The sequence below is a fragment of the Pelodiscus sinensis genome, chromosome 10 (genome assembly GCF_049634645.1).
Source record: "Pelodiscus sinensis isolate JC-2024 chromosome 10, ASM4963464v1, whole genome shotgun sequence".
Taxonomy (NCBI): Eukaryota; Metazoa; Chordata; order Testudines; family Trionychidae; genus Pelodiscus; species Pelodiscus sinensis.
Window position 1 is genome coordinate 22,048,517 of NC_134720.1, and position 27,283 is coordinate 22,075,799.

A 27,283-nucleotide genomic window follows, 5' to 3' on the forward strand; every position below is an offset into this window, starting at 1 on the left:
AGCAATGATCCCAGCTCTACCCAGGAGGAGGGAGCAGGGCTCAGATGAGCAGCTTGGGACAGTTTGGTGCTGGAGGTGGCAGGGAGGCGGTTCTTGGACTACTCCATGTATTGTCTCATTTTCCCTTTAGAAAAATATGGTCACTCTACCTATAAGATATGGCTACTTTGCAGATGGGAGCATGTCTCCAGCAGAACTTGCATTAACAGACTTAGGCCAGGTCTTCACTAAAGGGAAGGTTGAATTAAAATATGCAACTCCAGCTATGTTAATTACATGGCTGGAGTCGACATACCTTAATTTGAATTTTGCTGCTGTCCCCACAGTGGGCTTCCCTTACTCCTTGTAGGAGCAGAAGTACCAGCTGCCCATGGGGGAGCCCTCTGAGTTTGATTTAATGGGTCTTTACTAGCCCCACTAAATCGAACTCCAGAAAATTGATCATGGCAGCATCAATCTTTCCTAGAGTGATAACATGGCCTAAAAATAGCAATTTGGATGTTCCAACTTGGGAAGGAGCTTGGGCTTGATCCACTAAGCTTCATATCAGCAAACTGCCCAACCAGCTCCTTTAGGAACAATACCAGAAAGCGATGGCAAAGAAGCAGCAGGGACTGTGAGTGCTCCTGGCCTCGGACAGCTCCTGAGGGAGCTGTAGAGTTAAAGTCGGAATCTATAGCCTTTCCTGCAGGGCTGGCTAGTGGCTGGGTTGGGGAGGCATGCTCTGCCAGCAGGCTGATGGAAAAATAAGAGGATCTCTATGAAATGAAACTGGCAGTCCTTCGAAGTTCTATACAGAAATAACCCATGTGTAGGGCCCTACGAAATTCATGGCCATGAAAAATAAGTCCTGGATCGTGAAATCTGTTCTCCCTCCATGAAATCTGGTCTCTTGTGTGCTTTTACTCTGTACTATGCAGATTTCGTGAGAGTGATAAGATTTTCTTAAATTGGGGATCCCAGGCATAGAAAAGAGGGAGCTGTATGTGCAGATGTTTCAGTATTGCCACCCCTACATTTGTGCTGACTTCAGAACTGTGTGGATGTTGGCTAGGCACCCAGCTCTGTAGGCAGTGGCCCACTAACTGCAACGCAGAAGTAAGAGTGGCAATACCATACTATGCCATCCTTATTTCTGTGCTGCTGCTGGTGGTGTGCTGCCTTTAGAGCTGGACTCCTGCACAGCAGCCACTACTTTCCATCTGCCCAGGTCTGAATGCAGTGCCAACATCACCAGCAGTGCAAAAATAATGGTAGCAACCGTCCCATAATAACCTTGTAATCATCATTTTTAATTGGGTCAGGACCACTCCAATTATACCACCATGAAATTTCAGATTTGAGTAGCTGAAATCATGACATTTACAATTTTTTAAATCCTGTGACCAGCCTGCAGGAAAGGCTGGTGAGGAGAATGAAAACGTAGGGACACATTCCTTCCCAGGAGCCAAAGAAATGAACTGTCAAATGCATCTCCTTTTACTGAACTTTGGTTTAGCAGGTTGGCTATCTAGATCAGGATTGGGCAAGATGCAGCTTGGAGCCTGGATCTGACCTGCCTAACACCTTGATTTGGCCCATAGGCTCCATCTGGCCACTTTCTATTTATATCCTGCTGCCCATGCCACCGAAGTTCCAGGTGGTGGCTCAGGTAGCAGGATCCTATTTAAATAGCTCCCAGCTCCTGGTTCCAGCGCTACCCCAGCTGGGCTGGAGCTGTGAGTCCTTTAAATAGCTGCAGAAACCCTGGGCAGCTTCTAGGCATTGTGGTAGAGGTGGGGGCAGGGAGCCGCGAGCGCTTTACTGTACTTTTAATTCAAAGCCTCTGGCCCCAGACAGCTCTGGGGGGAAGCTAGTCCTCAGCCCCACTCCTTCCACCTCAGGCCCTGCCCCTTCCGGGCTGGAGCTGGCCCATGACCATGTACCAAAATTAACTAAGAAGCGATCCCCCCCCAAAAAATTATTGCCCACCTCTGATCTAGAGCCATACAGAAAGTTGCTTGGGTTTCCCCTGAGACCGCTAACATGCCTACTGCATTCTTCCAAATTACTTCCAGAAAGTGCATTCTTTTGTGTAGTCTCTGTGGAGGCACCTAACAGGATAGCTGAGAGACATAAATCAGCTGAATAAAAGCTTTTACCAATGACCTTCGTTTTGTGAGGAAATTAATTAGATCCTTGTTTAAAAAAAAGTGCAAGAAAAAGCTTTTTGTGTATTTGTAGTAGACAAGTGTTGCAACTCAGCTTTAATGACTACTTATCCTGTACGCTTGCTCATCAGAAATAGGTTTCTGAGTTTATATTCTAATTGTGTAGGATATGCAGTGGACTGACTGCATTCATTTATTTCTACACATTATTGATAGCCTTTCAGAACTGAGTTATGAAAGCCCATCAATAAATGAGTGGAAATAAATGAGCAAATCTATCGTATGTTCTGTTTATGCAAGATGGTTTGATGATAAATGTTCTGGAGAAAAGACAGAGCAAGGGAAGTAAAAAGAAACTGGGCAGAGAGGGAACCCTGATGTGGATGGTGTACAGATCAGGGATCTGTGAAGTCCAGGTGGTGCTTATGGAAAATCTGCCTACCACTGCTATTTTAAAGCACATAATACAACATCCCTTCTGTTTACTGGACAATACAAGATGAGTTTGTACTAGCTGGACTATAGCGAAGTGGGACTATAGCAAAATGTTTCTCCAGAGTCAGGGCAAGCTCATCATTAGCAGCATGGTTTCTGAGCTTGGAGGAGCATAGTGCTTAGCTGAATCCTAAAAAGGAACCACACATTACAAAATAATTGGAGGGGAAGTTAAGTTTGCAGACATATTGTTATTTAGGGTGGACAGTACATAAGAACACTATGGTACAACAATGGTGCTGATTTACTCTTTCTATTGGCTTAGAGCTTCAGTTTAATGCACAGTGGGTCAAATCCTCCTCTGCTGTGCCATGGCTGAATAGATAGACATGCTGGCTGTGTCTACACTGGCACCCTTTTCCGTAAAAGGGATGCTAATGAGACACTTCGGAATTGCAAATTCCGCGGGGGATTTAAATATTCCCCACGGCATTTGCATGAACATGGCTGCCGCTTTTTTCCGGCTCGGGGTTTTGCCGGAGAAAAGCGCCAGTCTAGACGGGATCTTGCAGAAAATAAGCCCTTTTCCGGAAGATCCCTTATTCCTACTTTTTCAATGTAATTTTGCAGTGTGGACGCTCTCTTCCACAAGAAGTTTTTTCAGAAGATCTCTTCTGAAAAAAGCTTCTTGCGCAAGAAGCCTGTAGACTAGACACAGCCTTAGCTAACAGGCTGATGCCACAAGATATTGTTATCTAACCACCTCCTCTTACGCTGTCAGCGCCTTTCGTCTGTTGTCTCAGGTGTTTGATGGAAGGGGGGATGGGCACATCATGTCCCTGCTCTTCCCCAACCCTGTTGGAGTAGCTAAATCCTGCTGAAGTCCATTGCTTCTCATAAAAGAACAGGGACTACAGCTAAGAAGGACACAAATGAGAGGATTCCATACACAATTTGGCCCTTATTGTGACTGTGTTTCACTACTCCATATCTTCCTCTGTAAAGCAGTAAATGGGTCTAGTATGAAATTGCCTCTGGTTTGGAAAACCTGTGTCAAAAGGTTCAAATCTCATCAGTGGTGACTTTGCCAGCCCTTCATCATGTTGAATGAGATAAAATAGATTCTGCCCAATGAACTGTGGGTCTTATTTAGCTGAACACTTAAAACCTCAAGGTCCTATTTGCTCTTTTTGACCACTAAGGATCACATAACACTTTTCACAGCAGTTTGACTTTTGTTTGTGCTAGTCTCAATTAAAAATGTAGTGCATATGGATGCTACTTCTCATCCCTAAGTTTCATGCTGCGACATGTCTTACACAACTGAACAGTGCTTTAAGATTCTTTTGGGTTGGAATTAATTATTTAAGTATAAGATATGGGGAAAAGCCTGTGTCGCAACAAGGGTGAGGCAAGTGACGCACTTGCCTCGGGTGCATAGCTGAGGGGGTGCAGAAAAATAATATAGAAAACAAATTATTTTAAGGCAGCTACTAATTTTAAGACAGAGCTGCTTCTCTCCCCTGCCCATTAGCATCAACTGGCCCACAGCTTACATGTCAGGCTGCATGTTGCCACTCCGCGATCCAATAGTCACCAGCCCTGGCGGTTGCTCAGTGCACCAGCTGCTTCCGAGCAGTGCAGGAGGCCAGGCACTGGCTCAGCCATGCCAAGTGCCACTTTAAGGTGCCCTAGCACAGTTCCCAGGTGCAGAAGGGCTCAGATTGCCCTGCACAGGGGCAGAGGTGCAGGGGATAAAGTGTAGGTGATAGGCTGGGAGCCAGGACTCCTGGGTCTTGTCTCACCTCTGCCAGGGGAGTGGTTCTAGGTCTTAGGGGTATGTGATTATAGCTGGAAGTCTGGGAGCTACAATCCCTGGGTTCTATGGGCCGGGGTCCAAGCCTTTAGCCTGTTGGAGTCATGGTTTCCCCTTCAAAAACAGGAGCCCATGCTGCTGAGCCGCCTATGCCAAGTGCTTTGAATGTGCTACACAAACCAAGGGGACAAGGCTGTGACTGGGTTTCTTGTGAAAGAAGTTTTAATAAACTAAAATTAATTAAGAACTACCTTTGAGCTCCATCAAATATGTCCATCTTATCAATAGAACATGAGGTAGCGAATAATATTAATATCAATACAATTATTGATGATTTTGCCTCATTAAAAGCATGCAAAGTACAACTATAAACAAATATCTAATAGTACCTGACATGGTGATATTTTATAATTATATTTATATATGTATTAATTGATTGTTATGAAGATCTCATAATTATAATAAATAAACGTGTTATTATTATTATTACTAGCCAATTAGCCCATCATAAAATGGGATTTTCAGGTCTCTCCTCCACATCCTATTCCCTTTCTATCTTGGTCTTCTCTCCTGAGCCTCTGGTCTCTTGCTCTGTCTCTCTTTCTTCCTCCTACTGCCTCCCTGCACCAGCTCTCCGTCTCCTGCCTCTCTCAGGGTATGTCTACACTACCCCGCTAGTTCAAGCTAGCGGGGTAATGTATGCATACCGAACTTGCTAATGAAGCCCGGGATTTGAATTTCCCGGGCTTCATTAGCATAAAGCAGGCGCCGCCATTTTTAAAAGCCGGCTAGTGAAAACCCCGTGCCGCGCGGCTACACACGGCACGGGCTAGATAGTTCGAACTACATAGCCATTCCGAACTATCTGTACTCCTCGATAGTTCGAACTAGCGGGGTAGTGTAGACATACCCTCACTCTCTCTCTTTCTCTTCTCCCCCTCCTGCCTTTCACTCTCTTTCTCTTCTCTTCCCCCTCCTGGCTCTCATTCTCTCTTATCCTCCTCCTCCTGCCTCTCACTCTCTCTTTTTCTTCTCCTCCTCCTCCTGATGGGGAGCGCGGAGCCCAAACGGCTATTTGCGCTGTTTGCTCCTGTGCAGCAGCCCGGCTAAGTGGCTGCCTCTGAGCTCCAGTTGCCCCCTGCACTGTTTCCCTTCACCCTAGCACTGATCCTGCAGCCTCCAAGTTGTCCTCCACCTCTCCTTCCCTCTCGTTCCTCCGCCCACTCCCCGGCCAGGGTCTGTTCATGGCCAGGGGGCGGGGTCTGGAGCCATTGTCACGCTGCATGTCACTGCCCCGCCCCCCTTTGCCTCCCGCCATGGCGCTCGGCTGTCTTCTGCACCACTCAGCCGTGCTGCCGCAGGAAGCAAGCGGAGCAAGCGGCCGTTTGGGCTCCCACACGGGGGCCCGTGCTGCATGGGGAGTGAAGGTCCCAAACGGCAGCTTGCACTGCTTGCTCCTGCATGGTGGCCCGGCTGAGCGGTGCAGAAGTCAGCAGAGCGCCACAGTGGGAGGCAACAGCATCCCCCAGAGGCAACACCAAACACTACAGCATTACATCGGGCTACTATATATAATAATAATAATTATTATTATTATTTATATATTTTTCCTTTTTTTACAAAATAACTACTATGAATATATATACACGAGGGGGAACAATTTTATATTCTTGCCCTCAGGTGCAAAATTAGCTAGTTACGGCACTGGAAAAAGACTCTCTAGTATGAAAGAGAGAATAGCAGATATTTGAAAAAAATGGGAACTCAATATGGAAGATAGATTAAAAGAAAAAAAGCTCATATCAGAAGTCGTGTTAGAGAAAAATAAAGAGAAAAATGAATAATCTAAAACAATAGGGGAAAAGAGGAAACTTTAAAGAAACAACCTGAAAAAAAAAAAGAACAGTCTGCAGTACTGATTTAAAAAGAGAAGAAATGGACAATGAATTGTATTAATAAAAATTAATATAACAGCTATAGGTAAACATGTTAGAAAAATGAAAATAGTAAACATTTTAAAGGAAATCAGAACAACCAGACCACCTTGCTGGGAAAAATATTTTACAATAAAGCATGCTGATTTAGACATGATTGGGTGTGAAATATGTTATATTTATTCACTCTTACTCTATTATGCTGCTGAGAATAGAACTAGGTGTTAATTAACAGAACACATTTCGGGTCAGGTGATATCTTATTGTTATTCACAAATATGTATTTCTCATTTTAATAGAAAAGGAAGAAAATTAGAAGTCCTATCTACTGACGTCTAGTGCAAGCACATTTTTACAACCCAAAAGCCCCTGAAAAAAATACATTCAAGGTGAAATAATGTTTATATTGCACAATGCACTAGAATCTCTGATGTTGATCAGCATGTCCTATAATGCTATATACTGGAAAAGACACTACTGTCTATATATTGTTGCTGTAGCTGTAATGTAGATAAAACCAGATTCCTAGAGGAGACAGGAAAGGACAGAGGAAAATCTCCAGAAGTGGAGCAAAGAGACAGAGATATTAGTGTGATATAATTTTTTCCTTTAAAAATACAGAAGCAGGAAAGTGTAAGGAAAGGAAGAAAGGAGAATGCTTCCTCAGTGCAAGGAAATCTTTTGAGTGCTAGACTTGTGGAAGCTGAAGGAAGTTGGCTGTCAGGATTAGAGAGGAGGGTCCTCCAGACATCATAAGCTGGAAGAGTGAGGACCTGGAACTGTGAAAGGACACTGAGCAAATCCCAAAGCCTGTTCAGGAGTGGTGAGGAAACTGAGGCAGGGAATGATAGACAGGTGTTTTATTGGATTCCTAGATCTGTCTCATGTACAGGAATGCACATTTTGTTTCAGAAATTCCTCTGCAAAATTGGTGTCTATTTGCTTCAACTATCTTCTATTGCTGAAGGGGTAAACTATAAACCAGAGTTCCCACCTATGGGACATTCTGGGAAGGTTGTGTTTGAACTGCTGGGGAGTCTCAGCATCGGTCTCAGGGCCCAGGGACTGGGAGGTCTCACTTTCAAGGAGGGTCTCTGCACAGGGAGTGAGCCTAGCAGCCACAGTAAGGGTGAATCTACACTGCACCGTTTTTCTAGAATAACGGCGGCCATGCTGCAATTGTGTTATTTTGAAAGAAAGTCAAAATAACAGAGAGCTTTTTCTGATGCTGGTAAACCTAATTCCATGAGGAATAAGGCCTCCCCTGAAAAATATTTTTTTGGAAGAGGGTGTGTGTGGACATGGAATGAAGAGTTTTGTCAAAAAAGAGAGGCCTCCAGAAAAATCTCACAGGTGCCCTGCTGGCCACTCCGTCCACACTCATCACAACTCTATAGTTCCTGTTCCCCTTGAAGCTCTTAGGGTATGTCTACACTAAAGCACTAATTTGAACTAACTTAATTCGAATTAGTTAATTCGAACTAAGCTAATTCGAATTAGTGCATCTAGACCTTAAAACTAGTTCGAATTAGCATTTTGCTAATTCGAACTAGCATGTCCACATTGAGTGGACCCTGAACCAGGGTTAAGGATGGCCGGAAGCAGTGCCGGCAGGGCATCAGGTTAGGACTCAGGAATGTCTCAGGCTAGCCGAGGGCTGTGCTTAAAGGGACCCAACCCCCACCCTGGACAGACAGTTCTCAGGGGTTCCCCGCTTGCTTGTCTAACTCGATGAGGGACAGCAAAGCAGTCCTGGCTAGGAGTGCCCTGAGTGCCCACGCTCGGCACATCACAGCACTCGGCCATCAGCCCGGCTGAACTTGCCGCAGGCTGCCATCCAGGGAGGAGGGACAATCGGGGGCCTGCAGGAGAGCTTCCACCTTGAGGAACCCGCAGAGCCACCCCAGTCCTCCCCATCGGGGGCTCGTACCCCATTCCTCCCTCACCTCCTTCCACTTACCCCTCCCTAGCCCCCCTTCCTGATGTACAAAATAAAGGACACGTGTGTTCAAAAATAGAAACTCTCTTTATTGAACAAAACTTGGGGAGACTGGGAAAAGGAGGTGGGAGAGGGGAAGAGAGAGGGTGGGAGAGGGGAGGGCAACTAAAATGATCAGGGGTTTGAAAGAGGTCCCATATGAAGAGAGGCTAAAGAGACTGGGACTTTTCAGCTTAGAAAAGAGGAGACAGAGGGTATGTCTACACTACCCTCCTAATTCGAACTAGGAGGGTAATGTAGGCATACCGCACTTGCAAATGAAGCCCGGGATTTGAATTTCCCGGGCTTCATTTGCATAAAGCCGGCCAGCGCCATTTTTAAATGCCGGCAGTTCGAACCCCGTGCCGCGCGGCTACATGCGGCACGGAGTAGCTAGTTCGGATTAGGCATTCCACGAGGAGTACAGCTAGTTCGGATTAGGAAGCCTAATCCGAACTAGCTACTCCGTGCCGCGTGTAGCCGCGCGGCACGGGGTTCGAACTGCCGGCATTTAAAAATGGCGCCGGCCAGCTTTATGCAAATGAAGCCCAGGAAATTCAAATCCCGGGCTTCATTTGCAAGTGCGGTATGCCTACATTACCCTCCTAGTTCGAATTAGGAGGGTAGTGTAGACATACCCTGAGGGGGGATATGATAGAGGTCTATAAAAGCATGAGTGGTGTGGAAAGGGTGCATAAAGATAAGTTATTTATTAGTTACCATAATAGAAGGACTAGAGGACACCAAATGAAATGAATGGGTAGCAGGCTTCAAACTAATAAGAGAAAGTTCTTCTTCACAAAGCAAATAGTCAACCTGTGGAACTCCTTGCTGCAGGAGGCTGTGAAGGCTAGAACTAGAACAGAATTTAAAGAGAAGCGACATAAAGTCATGGAGGTTGGGTCCATGGAGTGCTACTAGCCAGGGGGTAGAAATGGTGTCCCTGCCCTCTGATTGTGGAAGGCTGGAGATGGATGGCACGAGACAAGTGGCTTGGTCATTGTTTCGGTCCATCCCCTCCAGAGTACCTAGTGTTGGCCGCTGTCGGCAGACAGGCTATTGGGCTAGATGGACCTTTGGTCTGACCCAGTACTGCCATTCTAAGCTCAGGGCTCAGGGTCGGGGGTCTCACTGGACCACCTTGATTTTCATGCAAACCTGATCTTGGGTGGCCAGGCTGGCAGCTATCCTGCCCTAGATGGCCACTTTCCTGTGCCTACTGCGGACGTCGTGGATGAGGTCCACAATCTCCGCACTAGACCAGGTGGGCGCTCGCCTGTTGCGGACCCGGGCAGGCTCCCGGGAGCTGCCAGCCTGGTCCCTGGAAGAGGCGGAGGGTTGGTTGGCAGTGGGTAGCTGGTTCGTGCCATGCCAGGTGCAGGGTCTGCTGGCTGGGTGCTGGCAGGCTTGCACCTGGCATGAGCACCGTAGCCAGCCCATGCCCCTTTAAGGGGCCGGGAGGGGGGCAGACGAGTTTCCCTGGTGGTGTCCAGAGTGGCCACCAGGGAAAGCTGGGAAGGGCTAGCCTCCCACTAGTTCGAATTAAGTGGCTACACAGCCCTTCATTCGAACTGTTTAATTCGAACTAGGCGTTAGTCCTCGTAGAATGAGGTTTACCTAGTTCGAATTAAGCGCTCTGCTAGTTCGAATTAAGTTCAAACTAGCGGTTTGTATGAGTAGCGCCTATCAAAGTTAATTCGAACTAATGTCTGTTAGTTCGAATTAACTTTGTAGTTTAGACATACCCTTAAAGGGGACAGGGCTTGTGACAGGAAGCCGGCCCTCAGAGCCTCCAGCCACAGCGCAGTTGCCAGTGACTGACGTCTGGGTGCCATGTCCCAGCCACAGGCCCCCCAAGTTCCCCTGCCCATCCCAGGGAGCACGCACAGAGTTCCAGGAGCCTGCTAGAGGCTGCAAGAGGAGTGTGCCATCTTGGTCTGGGGTGGAGATCCTGGCCCTCCTCGAGGTGTGGGACGACGAAGAGAAACACCAGGATCTCTGCTCCAGGTGGCACAATGCTGATATACAGGGCTCGACAAACCGTGGCGAAATCCACTCGCCAGCCCCGCACTGCACATGTGCCAGACCTGCACTGTGCATGCGCGCACCGCTGGTGAACAGGGTGACCGGCTGAAATCTACTCGCCAAGGGCGAGCAGATAAACGAATTTGTTATATATATGGCCAGATGGCCAAGAGCCTGGCCACAAAGGGCCACACCGGGACCCTGGTGCATATCCAGAGAAAAGTCAAAGAGCTCCGGCAGGCTTACATCAGGGCGAAGGAGCGCAGCTCACACTGTGGGGCAGGACCCCACTCTTGCCCCTGTTTTGATGACCTGCACTGCATCCTGGGGTGGTGGGGGTTACAGCACAGTAGGAGGAAGATGAGGACATGGTGAACACCATCACCACGCTCACTTTAGAGCTGGCACCCTACGGCCTGGATGTGTCCCAGGTATCCTCCAAGGCTGGGGAGGGATCATCAGGTAAGTGCTCAGTTTTTCACACAAACAGGCTGGAGGTGGTGGGTGCTGAAAGGCTATTGTGTGATCGTTGCTTGGTCTTCTCGGCCTGGCTATTCTGCTGCAGTCCATGTATGTTGAGGCACATGCAGCACCAGTCTGTGCCACCCAGCCCAGGAAGCAGCACCGGAGCACCCCTGGGCTCCTGTTCACAGGTTCTGGGGAGGCTGCCTAGACTTCTGACCACCAGGGGGGGCCCCTTCCCAGACCTCTCCCACCACAAGCCACTGCTGGAAGGAGGCTGGGGATAAGGGCTATGTCTAGACTGCAGAGCTTTTCCAGGTATCCTGGAAAACCCCCGCAGTGTAGACATAGCCTTCCTGGGAGCTCAAAAGCACATAAACTCCATTTTGTAGATCCAAACATGGCAGACTAGTGAATGTTCATGAGGAAAACTTGACTAGGGCTGGGATTTCACCTCAGCTATATTTTAAACATTTTCAAAGATAAGCGCCCCAAAAGGCAGAGGCAATGGGGTGACAGATCAGCACATGAAGTTTTCTTAGTCCCTATTGGTGTACGTTTTTTTTTAACCCAGATGTATGTTCATATGGCCATGTTAAAAATGACAAACCTACACTGTCAGCAACCTGACCTACCCTGATACCAGAGTTGAGAATTTCAATCATTCATTGTTCCTTTGTTTAATCCAGAGAACTGAGCTTTGTTCTGAAAACTTCTCTTTTCATAAACGGTGTTGGTAGCTAATTCAAGCTTTGGATTTGCCATAGCAAATATTTACTAATATTTCATCACATCAATATCTATTTGCAATGCATTCCTCAAAATCCAGTATCGGATAAACTTATTCTGGTGCCCCGGTGCAACTGGAAAATATATGTACCTGTCTTCTCAATAAACAGTTACAAAATATTTTGACGCGTGTACGGTTTTGTACATCTTCTGCATTTATAGCAGAGATAACCCTGCAGTAATGATTTCCAGTTACTGCACTAAGAAACACAAACTAAACATGACTGGACATTATGTTATTCAATACAGATATATCAATAGCTGTAACTTGCCTGGCTTGCAGTTTCTGCTTTCAGGTCTTCATCTGGATCTATGCCAACCCTATTAAAGAAAACAAGACACAGGGTGAATGACTCAATGCAGATTAGGTGGGCATGTGTGCAGAACTGCCTTTTTTTTTGCACCACATCACTCAGCGCCAAGTAGGTACGGAATGTGCAGAAATGACAGAACATTATTAAGATTTCTTCACAATTCAAAGGAGTCCTTGGTAAGTTAGCAGGAAATATGAAACACTTTATACATCATGCTGATACTACCTGGGCTGTGATCTTCACCCTCACTTCAACCCTTGCATGCCAACTGAATGGATCAGAGTGACAGAAAGGAGCCCTAAAAACTCACATCTCCGCAAGGAGGATTCCCTGGGGCAGGCATTGCAAACAAATAACTGCCTGGATGTCCTCTGAGGATCCATTTGCAAATCCTGGCATCATAGGAATGCTGGGAATGGGAACAGGAGAATTGTGTTGAGGTTGAGACTACAATGCCGTGCTGTAGAAACCACAAGCACCACTGCAGCCCATAGACATTGCTGGGGAGGGCCTCTCCAACCCCTGGAACGGCTCACTGGCGAGGAAGCTCAAGGTGGCTTAATTTTTCCATTAGCCCCCTCTTCCCTTGCAGCTCAGAGACTCAGCACAGAATCTCACCCTAAGCAAAAACCAGAATATATCACTGGGCTTTAGTTGCTTTTGCTTCAGCGCTTCTTTCGCAACAGTGTCTCCTCTTCCACATGCAGGTATCTATGACATTCTGATGCAAGCTGCCACTATTAGTTTTATTTGCATTATAATAGACATGGGCAAGATTAGCAGCTGCATTTTTTACTTGAATGGGATGAGATGGGGATTTGAGAGGCAAGACTAGGGGAAGGAGGCCTCCACAGAGGAAATGGAAGAAGGTGAAGGCCTCTGTGGGAATTCTCATTGTGTGGTCAGAAAGAAAGTCTGGATATTAAAGAGGATATGGAGAAATGACAAGATTTGGGTACGGCCTCCATGGGCAGAGCCAGAGAAAGGGATGACTCAAAGATGATACTCAGTAACATAGTATATTAGCGCAGTGACCACAGTCATAGGAGAAAGGCAGGGCAGTAAGAGATGACTAATGCAAACATTCTCCTCTCTGAAATCCAACGTCCAAAGAGAGGGTGACCATCTGTCCCAGAATGCCTGACAAACTGCCCATGTAGGCGTCAGGGCCACTGAGCTAATGCAGAATTTACTGATGCAAAGAAAATTTATTCTTTCACCAGATGTTCATGTAAGGCCGCTTTACCATGTGCGTAGCAGTTTTCCTCTTTGTGTATGTCTTTTTTTTCATATCACAAATGCATTTTTAAAATCCTATTTATTTATTTTTAGCTATTACTTGCTTCATTGCTCTTTGCAGTAGACACTTTACAGACATTCCAGTACATTCTGAGAAAATGACTGGAACTAGAAGCACAGTGGATATTTTTATATGTAAATCATGAATGGAAAAGAAAAGACAGTTTGTTTCTATCCCAAAAACTGAAGTCTTCCAGGCATTAATATTTCCATCTTTTGATTAAAACTAATAATTCTGGTGCTGACAAAAAAAGAGATAAAAGAATGAATAATTTTGTATTTTTCACTGAGAGTCCTATGACTTTCAAAGAAAAACTGAAGAAGATACTAACCTATTGATTGCCTTGGAGTAAATCAAGATGTTAGATCTTTTCATTTAATGAAAATATGAACAGTTATGTCTGTGAAAGTTTAACTCTCAGCCTGCCGTTAGATTTAATATTATAGTAGTGACCAGAGGCCCAATAGGCCTTAGGCACCCTTTGTGCTAGATAAACAATAAGAGACAGTCTTTGCCCTAACATGTTTACATCTAAACAGAGGGGAACAAAAGAACCAAGCAATGATTATGTGACTCATCCCAGATCACAGGATAAGTCAGTGCTTGCAGAAGGAATAGAACCAGGTCTCCCCTTACTTCCAGTCTGGGGGCCTTAGCCACTTGGCTATCTGCTTCCCGTAATTAGATCTTCATTCTACTGCTAGCATGGGGAAGCACTGGCAATAAACTAGTTAAATGCTCTTACAGTTCTGGTTATGACAGAAGCAAAGGCTATTATGTATGATGGGTGCATTTCAAGAGGCTGCAATACAAACTTCTTTGCACTCTCACCCCTTCATGAGCTTGACCTGACCTCAAAGAATCAGTCTCCTGGGACAGGAGTAATTTAGACTTCATGTAATTCTGAACTTACCAGGGCTGAGAAAAATGCCATTTGTGACTGATTATGCATTGTGATGCATTTATTATGGAATGAGCTAAGACAATGGAAAACATTTCTCACAAGCCCAGAAGTTTGTGACTGTAATATCATTTCAATAACAGTGATATAATCTGTCTAATGAGGGACAGCACAGGTGTCTACAGGTGTCTTAGGGAGTCTTAGGGAGTTTTGCAGATTTTCCTGTATTTTGCAGAATTTAAGCTCCTCTGTATATGTTATTTCCTATCCTTGAGGTTACAGAGATAGCTAGCACTATTGCCTTGTTTATTATGTAGACAATAGGTGTTACAAAATAGCACAAAGGCAAATGTATTAACCGTTATTGGATTTCAAAGCCTGAAAAATTGCCTCTACCATAGTGTCCACAATAAGCAAATCAAATATATTTGCTCTCTTGTATCTTCGTCTTCTTTCAATTTTGTACATATGCACAAAGAATGAAAACCTCCTGAATAGAACAGCCTGATGTGTACTTTCCAATGTGAGTGGCCAGGTAATAAAAACCCCATTTTCCAACCTTAAAATCCTAATTCTTTTCTCTTGTATTGTCCTTCCATTCCTCCCTCCCACCCATCTTCTTTCCCTGCTGTCTGGTTTGTTTTTTCTTATTATTTCCCTTCTCTCATCCTCTGTTGTTCCACTTTCCTTTAATCCCATCCATCTGCTTCTGCTACTTCTCTGGTTGTTCCACATTCTCTGTTCTTCTCTCATATTTCTCTTCTCTTCCCTGGTTTCAATGCATCTTTTCCTTCAACTCTGTTTTCTGCTGACCTTATATGTAGCTCACTTAAGGAATGTCTAGACAGTGAGCGCTATTTCGGGATACATCCGGTATCCTGAAATAGCATTTTCCACGTCTTCACAGCACACCCGTTATTTTAAAATGCAATCGAAATAATGGGCTTGTTATTCTGACATCCCAGTAAACCTCGTTCCACAAGGATTAAGGGATTTGTCAAAATAGACTCTCTTGAAATAAGCTACGTAATTCACATAGCTCAAATTGCGTAGTTTATTATCAGCTAGTGCCACTGGGTAGATGCACCCTTAGTGCTCTTCCCACTCGTGTAATTTCATTTCCCCTCCTCATTTACTGTAAGCCCTCTCTCCAGCCTCTTAGCCAAAATATCCATATATGTCTTTCTAGTGTTTGTGGAACTGCATCTTGGACATTACAATTTTAAGATGACTCCATAGCTAGTTCTATACAGAAGGGATATAGACAACATAGCTTTTTGTCTGAAACTACTAAGCAGTTAACAAAAGGCTCACTTTCCCCATTACAAATAACAGGACTGTTCAAAAGTTTCAGCGGGGTAGCCATGTTAGTCTGTAACTGGGAAAACTTAAAAAACAGCAAATAGTCTTGCAGAATCTTAGTGACTAACAAAAACGTAGATGGTATCACAAGCTTTCGTGGGCACAACCCACTTCTTCAGATGACTTGATTAAGGGTTGTGCCCATGAAAGCTCATGATACCATCTACATTTTTTGTTAATCTCTAAGATGCTGCAAGAATGTTTTTTTTTAAGTTTTTCCAATTACAAACTAACATGACTACCCCTCTGAAACTATTTATTTGAAAGCAGTACTGTTGTGAGCCTCATTGTTTTGCATTTATAGGAAGACAGTGAAATATTAACAGCACTTTGGTTCCCCATATGAATCACAATAGTCTCAGATGATATTTAGCACTTTCTTTTTTTAAGAGAACAGTAGAAAAATAGGGGTTACATGAAAAAATAGATATTACTCAATCATCCTTTCTCTTAGTATTTAATGCTACATAGTCCAGTAAGCATCTTCAATGCCTACACATCTCGGTGGGATTTGAGAATACAAGCACTGCACTAAAGAGGATGCCAAACATGGAAAATGACAAATACAAATAAAGAATAAGGAGCTCTCTGTCAAATATTTGATCTGCGAGTCCTGAAATGCTACGGAAAAATGTAGTTTGATTAATATTATAGTCTTGCAATAGCAGTACTATAGATGAAGCCATTAGAAAAATTATTTTGTTTTGAGGCTGCAAAGAACATGAATTATTGGAACCCCCTATGTTATTTTCAGGGCGAGTAAACTGAGAAGCTGACACCATTGATTAAAACCAATCGGTGCTACGTAAGTTTTCCCTACCCAGATAAAAAAATGCTATCTGCCTTCTCCTGTTAAGACCTTTCCTGCATTTTGACTGATAATCAAAACCAATTATGTGGAGGTTTTGCATTACGGGTAAATGGCCACTTGTGATCAGAGTGAGATTAGACTCATTTCTACACTACAGGCAGTCCCCGGGTTACGTACAAGATAGGGACTGTAGGTTTGTTCTTAAGTTGAATTTGTATGTAAGTTGGAACTGGTACATATTGTAAGGGAAACTCTAGCCAAACATTTCTCCAGAGCTCAGTTTTATTCTCCCACACCTCACTTCCCTCAGTCCTTTATTCTCAAGCTGAGGTGTCTGCTGAGAAAAGCTGCTCTGCATCTCCCTGGTCTGCTGGGGAGAGAAGGGGGGGCGCTAGCTTCGCGTCTCCCTGGTCTGCTGGGGGAAGCAGCTAGTGCGGGGTTGCCTCACCCCGTTTGTAAGTAGGGATCCGATGTAAGTCGGATCCATGTAACCCGGGGACTGCCTGTACATTGAAACTCAAGTATTCTCTGATGAAAGACTGGGGGTATGTCTACACTACCCTCCTAGTTCGAACTAGGAGGGTAATGTATGCATACCGCACTTGCTAATGAAGCCCGGGATTTGAATTTCCCGGGCTTCATTAGCATAAGCGGGGAGCCGCCATTTTTAAATCCCCGCTGCTTCGAACCCCGTGTAGCGCGGCTACACGGGGCTCGAACTAGGTAGTTCGGACTAGGGTGCCTATTCCGAACTACCGGTACACCTCGTTTCACGAGGAGTAACGGTAGTTCGGAATAGGACCCTAGTCCGAACTACCTAGTTCGAGCCCCGTGTAGCCGCGCTACACGGGGTTCGAAGCAGCGGGGATTTAAAAATGGCGGCTCCCCGCTTATGCTAATGAAGCCCGGGAAATTCAAATCCCGGGCTTCATTAGCAAGTGCGGTATGCATACATTACCCCGCTAGTTCGAACTAGCGGGGTAGTGTAGACATACCCTTATGTATTAAGCTTACTGTACTACCCATCTTCCACAAGATGCATTCGGTTTACTGTACTTGGGTGATTATTATTTAAGATAGAACCTAATCATACCTCAGATCAAAATGGTCCACAATCTAGAAGTATGAAAAATCAAAACTCAGGACCAAAATTTGCAAGTCCTACCCTAGGACTATGCCTATCTTTTATAATGGACGGAATCAAAGTTTTAGATACAAACATCATTGGAGTACTCAAACTCTGGATCTGAATCTCATAGGATTCAGGAATGATTAGGAATGATTGTTATCAGAAAGTGTGTACTACTTTGCAAAATAACCCCTAAAAATCAATGATCTTGTTTAAATTCCTGTGTGCCACCAGATATTACTTTTTCAGTAGCAGTTGTAATGTGTCTGATAGACAAAAGAAGAATTTGTTAGGGAATACAAAGCAGTGGTCTGGAATGAAAATGGGTGGAAAGATAAGTTCCAAATTGGCAGGGAAAGGAGCAGTAAGAAATCTGAAAACTGGAAACCAGCAGAAATGCTGACCAATAAGATACAGTTTTGACAATTAAAACATAGCTCTATTGCCTTCCTTCACTTCAAATTATTGCAAATCTAAGATACTGCACACTGACATGTTACAGTGGAGCTTTAGAAAACCTCACAGTCTCCCTAACTGCTGAACTGCATCTCTCAGCTTTAATCAGTGAAGTGAAGCCTCAAGATCTGCTTTTGTATGTTGATTCTTTGGAAGTTCATAGTATAATGGGGAAAACATCAGGCTTGGGAAGATTTACAAGGGAAACAGTCTCTTAATGTGAGAAACACACACTTCCCATGAGATATTAGCAACCCGATTTAAGTATGGATACTGACAATGAGTGTGCAGCAGATGGCACATGAATTTATGGAGATGTCATCTTAAAGACAAAGGCAGCTCAAGAGGTGTAAATGCAGGAAACTAAGGAAACTAAGGAATATTTTCAAAATTCAGGCAATGGAAGAGGTTTTGGGGAGGTGGGTAAGCCATCTAGCATTCAAAAGAATGACTGTTTTGTGCTTATGGCAATAAGCTAGCATTCAGGAGATCTGTATTAAATACCTAGCTCTGCCATAGACTCCTTCTCTCTCTTTGCCTCATTTCCCTATCTGTAAAATGTGGAAAATAATACTCCCTTTGTTCCATTCCTTGTTTGTCTTACCTGTGTAGATTTTAACCCCTCTGGACAGGGAACTGTCTCTTACTATGTGTCTATCTCTACACTGCAGGCTTCTTGTGCAAGAAGCTTTTTGCGGAAGAGATCTTCCGCAAAAACTTCTTGCACAAGAGCACATCCACACTGCAAAAGAACATCGGAAAAGCGATACGCTTTTGCGCAAGAGAGCGTCCGGACTGCATGGATGCGCAAAAAACCCCCTGCTGCCTGTTCACACACGCCTTTTTGTGCAATAACTCTTGTGGAAAAAGGAGTTATTCCTTGTAGAAAGAGGAATACCTATACCGCAAAAAGCCCTTTGTTCTGTCGATTGACTGTAAATTTTCTTGCGCAAAACTGACCTTGAGGTGTGGAGGCTCCTTGAGTTTTTGCGCAAAAACAGCTAGTTTTGCGCAAAAACTCTGCAGTGTAGACATAGCCTGTGTTGTACAGCACCTAGTGCAACAGGACCTTGGTTTTGGCTGGAGCCTCATGGCACTACTGAACTAATAGTAACAGTAATGGTTACCTTCCTCAATGTCAGGAATTTTAAGGGAAGAGACAACCTCAAGAGTGCAATAGTTCCAGCCTCTAAATTCAGTCCTGGTTTACCTAAAGCTGAGCCCCAAGTACATACTCTGGAAACTTACTTAAAAAAAAGATTTATAACCCAATTTTCAAAGATAGCCATTAAGCAACATTTGCAATGGGAATCTTGACTATTTTTGCATGAATAAATTTGTAGCTTGTGGCTATCCATCACAAACATATTGCAATCAGTATGGAATTATTAACTGTAAAGGCTAGAAACATGAACAAAATCCAAAGGAGATTGTTTCACCATCTCTAATAAATCATTAAAATTGAAATTAAAGAACCTTCAGGAAAAATAATGATCCTTCAAACCGTTATTCTTGTCCACAATTGGCAGTAACTGTGATCTGTATTCTTAACAAACTGACATCTAGATTCTTCCCATCTGAATTGTTAACTCTCCACATCAGTCCACAAGATGCCGTCAATAATTAATGTCTGTGAGGTGGTGTAATTTTTTGATCAACATAAACCCTATGAAAATTAAGTCATACATTCAGGCCTTTAATGTTCAACCCAAACTGATACTGTAAATAAATGAGAACCCCTTGGTTTAAAATGTGAAACAAATAGGAAAGATTAAAGGGTAAAACAGGAAATAACTGCTCTCAGGCTCACAGAAGTAAAAAGCATATATGCTGAATTCCTTGCAGAGAATGATTAAAGTAAATCACCAGCAAGCAGTGCTTCCTAAATGGTTATGTCAGCTGTTTGTCATGGGGATAATACATTGGCTCTCTTACAAACACAAGTATGCTTAAAATTAAGTCTGATTTAAACATAGAGGAGCCTGGCAACAGAGAGCTAGCTAAAAAGTTATACTTAAATATCCAAAAATCAGAGTTTATTTCAGAAAGCTCTAAAGGATAAAGGAAGGATCATTTGGTTGGCAACGGAGAGTTGGTGGGTCACAAGTGCTGGCTGTTTATTTCCTGATGCTACCCTGCATTAAAGGACAGCTAAAATACATGAAATGTTTTTCTAATATTACTCCCCAAGTAATATTGCTACTAATTCCTATAGTTGCCACGAAGATGTCATACAATTGTGAATGGAAGGGAAGGTGAGTTATGGAGTTGCAAATGCAGTGGGAAGTGCTTTAAAGAACACTCCCATAAGATATGGTTCATATCATGAAGGAAGCTTAGGAAAAGACCCTGTCTATACATACAGCATAGCTCTATTGTGTTGGGAAAAAACTCTATGTTGATGGGGAAGAGCTGTTTCACTAGCATAAAATAACCACCTTTGCTAGTGGCATAAGCGCTGTGCATACAAATGCTTATGTTGGTGTAACTTAAGTCACTAGGAGACGGGGAATAGTTATACCCCCAAGTGAAATAAGTTTTTCTGCCATTGGCTATAGAGTAGACAGAGCCTAAATAAGTATACAGGACTAGATATACAAAGGGACTTCAGTGCCCAACTGCCTCGTTAGGCACCTAACACTGACATTCCCAAAAAGCACTGCTGTACTGCTACCAACAGTGGGCATGCGCAAAACTGTGACAACTGATGAACTGCTGAGAGCCTTGGCTCCCACCTACACCATGGTAGGATTCTCAGTCTGTGTTGAAATGTAGTGCTATGGTAGTATGTCAAAGCACATCCTCCCTTGCCTCACAGTAATGTCCTGTGTAGTCAGACAGATAGGCATATCTCCCCATCTCATCTGTATGGTAGATGCAGTAGATGATCTCAGAATATGCCTAACCCTCACAAGAAATAGCCAAAGGTGAGTAGGTCAGGAATATTTTGGGATGAGCTGGCTATGTGTGTGGTCCCAGAACACCCAATATCCTGGAGATTAGGACATTGATGGGGGAATGGGGGGGGGGGGGGGGCGAGGAGGGAAAGGGGAGACTAAGGGTCAAGTTTCTGCTCCAAATCAGGCAGAGCAGGGATTTGAAAGTAGGAATCAGGAAGTGCCTGTGAATAATATAGCACTGCCACACTGGAATGAAATGGATATGAAGTTGACAGAATATGAAATAATGAGAGTTTAGGTCATATGCAGTGACAAAGTAGCAACTAAGGTTTGTCTGCCTACACATTTGCTGAGAGATCATTTTAATTTTGGGATAAGTGAGTGGCAGATGTTGCTTGTTATGCTGTTCATTATTTTGTCACAGTCTGGCTGCTTGGTACATGATAGATGTTCACTGAAGGCTACTCTAGTTGCATAGAAAGCACAAGTTATTTATTTGGCCTCCATAGACACAAATAATTGCCTCAGGGGTTAGACTGGAAAACAATTAAGTGGTGGCATTCTCTCAAGACCCACTCACTCACATGAAGATCTACATAACTGGTGAAACGTAGCCCTATGCTGAGGAATATCATAAGGCCTGTACAAAAGTTAAGTCAGATGGAAGACCCCAAAATAATGCTGCATAGGCCCTCTTTTGATTTCTGCATACTGGTGTCATTCACCTAATGTGCCTGTCCCTCAAATTTTTTAATCAGCAATAAAATAGTTAACAGTGTATAGCAACATCTGTATATTTCATAGTTAACACCTTCTGAAATGACTAAAACAGTTCATAGCTCTCTCAGAGCTATTGTTTCAGGCTTTCTGCAGATTTGGGCATTGGTTTACACCTGAACCATATTTTGAAGGTTAAATTTGCAATCATTCAGGTGAGAGAATTATTCTTTTTTGTTCATGGGAAAGCTTAGATTTTGGAGCCCATGGTGAAATTATTTCCTGTAGTTTCTGCTGCTGTGCAAATTTGATCCCTATTCCTCTTCAAAAAACTTTTCTCTGGACCACCTCCTGAAGATTAAAGATAGGGGAAGTGGAGAGTCAGTGAGGCCCAAAGGAGATGTATTCAATTGGGTAGGAGAGTTGAAAAAGGTAATTCCTGTGCTGGAAGACTTCAGTGAGAGGAGATGTCAAATAAACGTAGTCCCAGTTTACAAAGAGTTAGCAAATTTGAAGTTCATTGTAAAAGCTGGGCAGTTTCATTTGTTTTTCATTATCAATCTTTCGAATAGCGTTAGTAAAGGTATCAACTACATCTTAGCAAACACAGCCAAAAATAGAATGTGCCTCTCCTTCTGTATGTTTTTCACTATCACGATTTGATTCCACCAACCTAAACTTAGTGCATTAGTAATGACAGGTGCATATTTATAGTTTCCAGTCTATTAGGCATATACTTTGCTGTTTATTCCTTGAATGTGAAATGCCTGGAACTGAGACACTCAAAGAGTGGCAAATTGCTTTAGACACAGTTACTCCATTCCTAGAAGTGTCTTGTATGCATTTCATGGAATGACTGGAAACTGCCAGCTGATGACAACTACGTATTAGATCCCAGGTGACACCAGAACTGTAAGCTGTCTTTATGGTTCCTCTCCCATCCTGAGGCTAGTCAAGTATAGGTTGAGTTCTTGCATAAAGTAGAGGAGTGGTATAGGAGACACTATGGTTACTGTACACCCAAGGGGCAGGCAATAAGTGGCCCATAGGTGGAAACAGTTTGTGAGGATTAGCCCCGGCAGGCTGTCAGACTCTATTTATCTGCACATCTGCAGGTACGGCCACTTGCAGCTCCCATTGGCAGTGGATTGCAAATCTTCTGGAAATCAGATGCATTGATTTTCCAGTTGCTATGCTAAGATGGAACCTAAAATTTGACCCTCCTACGTCAACTGACGTGTCTGCAAACTGCAAAGGTCCCTAGAACTGAATCAGGACTATGTTAAATCACATCAGCCCATGTCTAGCTCAGTTTAAGTCCAAGTCCTAGATGTTTCAAGGACTGAAACATGTATATTTAGCTTCTGACGGATGACCTTGTTTCCTAAAGATTAACTGGTAAATTTAACCTTCTTACATAAGATTTCTCCTGCTACTGTATTTTTGTTTGAATTGCCTGCTAATGTTACTCTAGTTTTTAAAGGACACTGCCAGGATTGTTAGACCTAAAACTTTATTTACCTAGAGAGGTGACCCAATTAGTATTTATAACCCTAAAAATTTGCACAATAGGTCCTCATACTTACATCCATTTAACACAAACATAACTCCACTGAAGTCAGCATGCAAAAGCTCAGAATAAAGCTCAACTTTTTTTTTCACCTAATGCTGTTGTAGCCTCCAAGTCATTTTAAAAATCGGCCACCTGCTCCTGAGTTAAAGGGCATTATAGCCTAACTAGAGTTGTACCTAAGCCACAGATTTTGGAGCAGGGTGTCTAACTGGCCCCCCCAAAAATCTGGGGATGTTTGGAACATCTGTTTTGCTTTGATTAATTTTAGGCATAGAAGCCAGCAAGGAATACTGGTCCCAGTTTGGATTAAAATCTCAACTCTCATTTCCTGTGTCTTAACAAAAATGATTCAATTGGAAATATAGCAGCTTTTAACTTCCCACAGAATATGGTTCTTTATGGTATTCACAAAGCCCTCACCTGTGGAGTCTCACAGGAATCCATCTTCCCCCCAGTCCTATTCAACATCTACTCTGGGGGCATAGGAGCCCCCGATGATAACTACCTGCTCTTGCAAGATTCTCCTGCTACCTTGTACTTTAATTTTTTGCAAATATTTTCCCTACTTGTTTAGCTACCTTTATAGCCATGTGCTCCATTTCTCGCTCTAGAGTCTTTATTGCATTCATTTTTTTATTTTTACATGCAATTTACTTATTGTACTTTCTGGAATATCAGCTATTCACATACCTGCAAGTATAAATAGACAAACAAATTATAAAAATTGGTCTTTAATAACAGTGTATATTACCTACTTCAAATTCAGATTAATTACCTTTTAGGTTTAAATCAGTTACCAGTTCCTCTATTATTTCTCCTTTTTTCAGTGTTTCCATCCAGAAAACAGGTTTCTTAGATGGAACATTTTTTCAGGGAATACATATGAACATAAGAATGACCATACTGGGTCATACCAAAGGTCCATCTAGCCCATTATCCTGTCTGCTGACAGTGGCCAATGGAAGATGTCCCAGAGGGAGTGAACACAAGAGGCAATCATCATGTGATCCCTCTCCTGTCATCCATTTCCAGATAAAGAGAAGCTAAGGACACCATTCCTACCATCCTGGCTAATAGCCATTCATGGACCTAACCTCCATGAATTTATCTAGTTATTTTTTTAACCCTGTTAAAGTCCTGGTCTTCACAACATCCTCTGGCAAGGAGTTACACAGGTTGACAGTGCACTGTGTGATGAAAAACTTCTTTTTTGTTTATTTTAAACCTGCTACCTATTAATTTCATTTGGTGACCACTAGTTCTTATATTATGGGAACAAGTACATAATTTTTCCTTATTCACTTTTTCCACACCAGTCATGATTTTATAGACCTCTATCATATCCCCCTTAGTTTCCTCTTTTCTAAGCTGAAAAGTCCAAGGCTTTTTAATTTCTCTTCATATGGGACCTGTTCCAAACCTCTAATAATTTTTGTTGCCTTTCTCTGATCCTTTTCCAATGCCAATAAATCTTTTTTGAGATCAGATATATGCAGTATTCGAGATGTGGGTGTACTATGGTTTTATATAGCAGCAATATGATATTCTCTGTTTTATTTTCTATCCCTTTTTAAATTATTCCTAACATTCTGTTTCCTTTTTTGACTGCTACTGCACACTGGGTACATGTTTTCAGAGAACTATCCACAATGACTCCAAGAGCTCTCTCTTGTGTAGTTATAGCTAAATTAGTCCCCGTCATATTGTATGTATAGTTGGGATTATTTGTTCCAATGTGCATTACTTTACATTTATCAACATTACATTTCATTTGCCATTTTGTTGTCCAATCACTTAGTTTGGTGAGATCTTTTTGAAACTCTTCGCAGTCTGATTTGATCTTATGTAAGAATACAAGAATACAAGGCTGTGCCTAGACTGGCAAGATTTTCTGCAAAATCATCTGCTTTTGCGGAAAAACTTGTCAGCTGTCTACACTGGCTGCTTGAATTTCCGGAAAAGCACTGACGATCTCATGTAAGATCATCAGTGCTTTTCCAGAAATACTATGCTGCTCCTGTTCGGGCAAAAGACTTTTTCCAAAAGACTTTTGCACAAAAGGGCCAGTGTAGACAGCACAGTACTGTTTTCCACAAAAAAGCCCCGATCACGAAAATGGCGATCGGGGCTTTTTTGCGGAAAAGCGTGTCTAGATTGGCCACAGACGCTTTTCCGCAAAAAGTGCTTTTGCGGAAAAGCATCCTGCCAATCTAGACGCGCTTTTCCGAAAATGCTTTTAACGGACAACTTTTCCGTTAAAAGCATTTTCGGAAAATCATGCCAGTGTAGACGTAGCCCAAATGTTCTCAGACATATTAATTACTTCTGCAAATCTTTGCTTTCTTTCCTTATCATTAGTAAGGAAAGGGTTATGCATTGTGTGTTTCTGTATTTGCCATTACAAACAACCAACAAACAAAATAAAACACAACACAACACAACACAAAACAAAACAAAACAAACAAAAACAGACAGCAAATTGCTGTCCATCTTCTCTTAAAACTCACCCTTAGATAGAGTTGCATTTGTAATCTGAGAGTGTATCTACATAGCTTTCTAAACTCTAAATAGGTTATTTTGAAATCTGGCGCATCTACTCAGTGCCAAATGTTGAAATAACGCGCTATTTTGAGCCATCCCTTATTCTTTGTGCAATGAGGTTTACAGAGATGGAGAAATAATGCGCCCATTATTTTGAAAAATATTTTGAAATAACGGGCGGCTTGTGTAAACACGAGGTAGCTATTTCAAGATACCTCTGGTAGCCCAAAATAGCTGTACAGTGTAGAAGTACCCTCAGTCAAGCTAAGCTTTTCAAAAGTGCTCATCATGGGCCTAACTCCACTGAAGTCAATGTCATTGGCTTCAGTGGCAGCAGATTTAAGCCAATACTGAGTGCTTCTGCATTCTCGGTATTTGGGTACTGGAGTCAGACAGTTTCAGTTGCATCATTTTAATTTTACCTCTTTCACTACATTTGGCATCAGTAACCACGAGGTATATGCTGTCTTACTAGATTCACTGGCACTCGGCTTTTCTATTTTTCGGTGCCAGGTGATTTTTCAGTGAGGCAAGAGGATGGTTTCAGGATAAAATCACTTAACTAATAACAAGAACTCTGGGAACAAGGGTTTCCAATCTACTTCCTTCTATTTTACCATCTCACTTAGGTATATAACTGCCCCGGGAGCAATTCTTTCAGTTTTTGTTACTGAGGGAGTGAGCTGCAGAAAGTGAGGAAATTGCATAGTTTCTTAACACTGAATGAGATAGATAATATGGTCATTCCAGTTTTGCTGCATTAGCAGTGTTATAACTCCTCTTATCAACCACATAGTCTATGTCTACACAGCAACATCATTTTGAAATAACTAGCATTATGTTGAAATAACTTAGTCCACGACAGCTGGCAGTTATTTTGAAATAATGTTGAAATATTATCAAGCTGGAGGACTTCTTACTCCTATGCCTGTAACCTTCATTGTACGAGGAGTAAGGGAAGTCAGAGGAAGAGTGCTATATTTCAAAATAAGTGCTGTGTAGATGCTTCCAATTTTGAAATAAGCTATGCAATTGACGTAGTTCAATTTGAGTAGTTTATTTTGAGTTAAGCCCTGCTGTGTAGACACACCATATAGGTCTATGATGCACTCTGTCAATTGCGTAGCTTATTTCAAAATAGCTTATTTTTACATTGGGAGTGTCTACACAGCACTTATGTTGAAATAGAGCACTCTTCCCCTGACTTCCCTTACTCCTTGTACCAGCGGCAGATTTAGGGCAGGGCGAGCGGGGCAGCTGCCCCTGGCCCCGCGCTTCCCGAGGCCCAACGCATGCGCCATGGCAAAGGGGGGGCCCCGTGAAATTTTGCTGCCCTGGGCCCCGCGGCACTCTCATCCGCCCCTGCCTTGTACAATGAGGGTTACAGGAGTCAGTGTAAGAAGTCCTCCAGCTTGACAGTATTTTGACATTATTTTAGAATAACTGCCAGCTGTGTAGATGTGTACTAAGTTATTTTGAAATAATGTTGCTGTGTAAATATACCATAGTCTCTATGTATAGCCCTTATTGTTGCATGTATGTTTGGTGGGGGAGGAGTAAGGGAGAGAAATGCACATATCAGCTTCTCAAACTATATATTTTTTGCTTTCATATGGGTGCATCACTCTTCACTGGGTAACATGGAAAGTCTATGATTATTATTATTTTTTTAAAAAACCATTTCATGCTA

General features: G+C 43.1%; 1 protein-coding gene across 1 annotated transcript in view; it reads right to left on the reverse strand.

The window, feature by feature from the left end:
- SLC9A9 (solute carrier family 9 member A9) overlaps positions 1-27,283 on the reverse strand; it is a 408,350-nt gene that overhangs the window by 95,773 nt on the left and 285,294 nt on the right. The window contains exon 13 of the mRNA XM_075937666.1: positions 11,862-11,910. Within this exon, the coding sequence (XP_075793781.1) occupies positions 11,862-11,910 (49 nt within the window). The remainder of the gene's footprint in view (positions 1-11,861; positions 11,911-27,283) is intronic.